The 3,364-nt window shown below is 44.9% G+C and overlaps 1 protein-coding gene across 1 annotated transcript; it reads right to left on the reverse strand.

Annotated features, from left to right (window-relative positions):
• Positions 1-506: 506 nt before the first annotated feature.
• Positions 507-2,337, reverse strand: LOC125548484. The gene is made up of 2 exons (XM_048712068.1): positions 2,072-2,337; positions 507-990 (listed from the first exon to the last, which is right to left on the reverse strand). Exons 1-2 carry the CDS (start codon positions 2,305-2,307, stop codon positions 825-827), a joined length of 402 nt encoding a protein of 133 aa, XP_048568025.1. The 5' UTR covers positions 2,308-2,337; the 3' UTR covers positions 507-824.
• Between the last annotated feature and the right edge of the window lie 1,027 nt (positions 2,338-3,364).

The raw sequence follows: 3,364 nt of genomic DNA on the forward strand, positions 1-3,364 counted from the left end.
GGAAATTGCAATAGGAAAAGAAAATGAAAGGAAAGAATTAGCTAGAGAAGGTAAAGGAAAGAAAAGTAAAGGGAAGGGAAGGGAAGAAGTGGCCAAAGAAAGGAAAAGAATGTAGTCAAGAGGGGACAAAGAGGCCCTTATGTCATGTAGTCAGGTGCTCCTTGTGTATGTCTTGTGTAATCTTGTGTCAAGAGGGGACAAAGATGCCCTTATGTCATGTGTAATCTTGTGTCAAGAGGGGACACAGAGGACCTTATGTCATGCCCTTGTGTATGCCTTGTCTAATCCTTGTATATAAACTAAAGGAAGGTTGTTCTAGGAAAGGGGGAGGCATTATCATCTTATCATCTTGACATAATTCATAGTAGTTCAAACAAGATCCACTCTACTGTAAAAATCAGATAACTACTGATTCTTGTGTACACCATTTAAAATGATTGCTATTGACTGAATTAGGTGAAATTTGTCAAACTGAAAATGGAAAATACACTTCTGCTGTACTACAGTTTTGCAAACTGAAAATGCTCCAAGCAGATCTTAGTTTCAAAATGGAAAATATTCCAAGCAGGAGTACTCCAGGAGTACACTTCTCAGTTTTGTCAGTTAGTGATCAGGTATGAACCTAAGTTTTGTTAAATGGACAATTTGTTACAGTTTGATTAACTAAATTTTGATAGCTAGGGATCAGTTATGAACCTAACTTCTGTTAAATGGACAATTTGGCTGAATCTCTGGATCAAACTATAAATGCTCACATCAAGGAGAAAATTGACAGTTTTGACAGTAACTTCAGTCTAAATCTTAGCATCAAGTAGTTTCAGTACTCATCTCTGGATCTGAAATCTTGAACAGGAGCTCCAGGCGATGTCGGCCTTGAGGTGCTGGACGATGGTGCAGTGGCTGAACAGGAGTGGACGGCGTCTTCTACCTTCTGGCGACGGTGACACAGGGTGGACGGCGTCTTCTACCTTCTTGAAGAAGCCAATTGTCCTGTATAGAAAACAAAACCGAAATCAAAATCAATGCATGAATATGCTGTCAGTTATCAAAATCAAAATGTACTCTAGTTTAAAGTGTACACATGCACTAATTAAATTTCTAAGATGAAGCTAGTGTGGAATGTGCTGCTCGGAATTTACACTGAATGCATTTCGCACTGAATCTGTGAGAATTTACACTGAATGCATTTACATTGAATCTGTGAGAATTTACACTGAATGTGCTACTAGGAATTTACACTGAATTTACACTGTATCTGTGAGAATTTACACTGAATGCATTTCTCTGAATGCACTGCGCGGAATTCAAATCTAGTCTGACTTTACACTGAAAAAAAGATTTACAGAAACCTTGTATGGAGTTAACTGAACCAAATTTCAAGCTGAGACTAGTTCACTGAAACCTGGACACTTTGAAAGGTTTGCACATGATCTTGGGACACTGGGTGGCCGGTACTTGTTTGTGATCAGAAATGATCCCCGAGAAGAAGTTAAAGCAAGATCATTAAGAATTTAATCTAGCACTTCCTTGATTTAGTTCAGATATGATGACACTGCAGAATCCTTTAGGAAAAAAACAGAGCACTTGATCTGCTTTTGCTTAACTTCACAAGGAAGATATAGCTGCATCACAACAACCAGTACCTAGGATATTTTACTAGTACCAGGAAATAAAGCCTCTATTTAAACTGGGATTCAACTCTTCGAACCAAATTTAGACCAGAACTATTAGTGGTGATAGGAGATGACCACAGAGGCTTCATGTCAAATATCTCAATTCAAAAAGGGAAAACCATGACTTGTTGCACTATTAGGGCCTGATGTGCAGATGCCCAAAAAACAAACATACATGACCACAAACATCTTTCAGAGTATTTTGTCAGGTTGTTGTAACATAGCTAGTTCAGATCAAAACATCTCACATTCATTAAAATTCAGTAGATCTTCAGTGTTATAAGCATGATTCAGCTTCATACATGCTGATACACAAATTTGCAGTTCAAACTTAATTTCATTTTCATCATATACTGGTAGGAAGAACAGTAGAAAGAAGAGCTTTCTCAGAACATTACCCTTGTCCCAGCCTGCTTGTAGTTTGTTGACAGCAAGTCTTGGGCGACAGAGTTCGGCCGAGCAGGCGAGCAGCACCGGGATTGGTCGGAGCAAAGGGCCAGAGCCGGCGCGGCGGGCGGCGGCCCCCGGCTGGAGCAGGCGCGGAGCAGCACGTCCCTGGCGACCAGGCAGAGGGCCAGGGACGGCCGAGGAGCGCCGGAGCAGAGGGGCTAGGCGCAGTCCTTGCGGAGGGCATTCACCGGCGGCGGACGTGGTGTACTGGAAGGACCAGTTGCAGGGGGCAGGAGATGGGGTTGGTTGCTGGAGGCTGTGGAGATTGGCAGGGGCGCCGACCTCGGTTCCCTCCTCCTCTGGTGGCGCGTGGGTCGTCGAGCTTAAGCTGGGGAAATCAAAGATTTTTATGAGGAAGCGGGGAGCTTGGGGAGGCAGGCGAGCGGCAGCTGCGGCACCGGAGCAGGAGGCAGCTGCGGCGAGGGAGCGGGGGAGCAGGGGAGCCGCGGCGGCGGGGAGCAGCGCAGCTGCGGCGGGGGAGCGAGGAAGCGACGGCGGCGGGGAGCAGCGCAGCTGGGGATTCTGTCGGAGGAGGACGACGAGGAGTGCGGGTTTGGTCGGGAGAAACTGAAGGGTTTTTTTGTAAAATTGCCCTTACGACATGTTTTTCGGGACGGAGGGAGTATATCTATCAGATCTCACTCTCGTAAGTGACCGTGAAGGGATTGACAACCCCTAATCGCGTTGGTTGCGAGTAGTTATCGTTTTGTGCAGGTACGAGGGGCTTGAGTGTGGCCTCCTACTGGATTGATACCTTGGTTCTCAAAAACTGAGGGAAATACTTACGCTACTCTGCTGCATCATCCCTTCCTCTTCGGGGAAAACCAATGCAAGCTCAAGACGTAGCAAGAAGGATTTCTGGCGCCGTTGTCGGGGAGTCTACGCAAAAATTCAACATACCAAGTACCCATCACAATCCCTATCTCTCGCATTACATTATTTGCCATTTTCCTCTCGTTTTCCTCTACCCCACTTCACCCTTGCCGTTTTATTCGCCCTCTCTCTCTCTATCCTCCCTCTCTTTCTCTGTTTGCCTCTTTTCCCTCGTCATGTCAGAACCAAAAAGAGTTGGGAGTTCTCTCCCAAGTTCTAGTGCTTTAGACAATCCTGCTATCTTATCTAAACTCATGAATCGGAATGCTATAGAACAACTTGCCGGAGTTATCAATGGGAACCTTAGTAATTTTGATGAAGATGATTCTGGAATTTTTCGCTATTTACTTGATGAATCCTTGAAAGAT

Source organism: Triticum urartu, chromosome 3, assembly GCF_003073215.2.
Source record: "Triticum urartu cultivar G1812 chromosome 3, Tu2.1, whole genome shotgun sequence".
NCBI lineage: Eukaryota > Viridiplantae > Streptophyta > Magnoliopsida > Poales > Poaceae > Triticum > Triticum urartu.

Bases quoted from the DNA above. Each gene is read 5' to 3' on its own strand.
- LOC125548484 (XM_048712068.1), bottom strand. From the start codon at position 2,307: ATGCCCTCCGCAAGGACTGCGCCTAGCCCCTCTGCTCCGGCGCTCCTC. The intron at 991-2,071 runs GTAATGTTCTGA...TTTTCTATACAG, and splicing joins ACAAGCAGGCTGGGACAAGG to GACAATTGGCTTCTTCAAGA.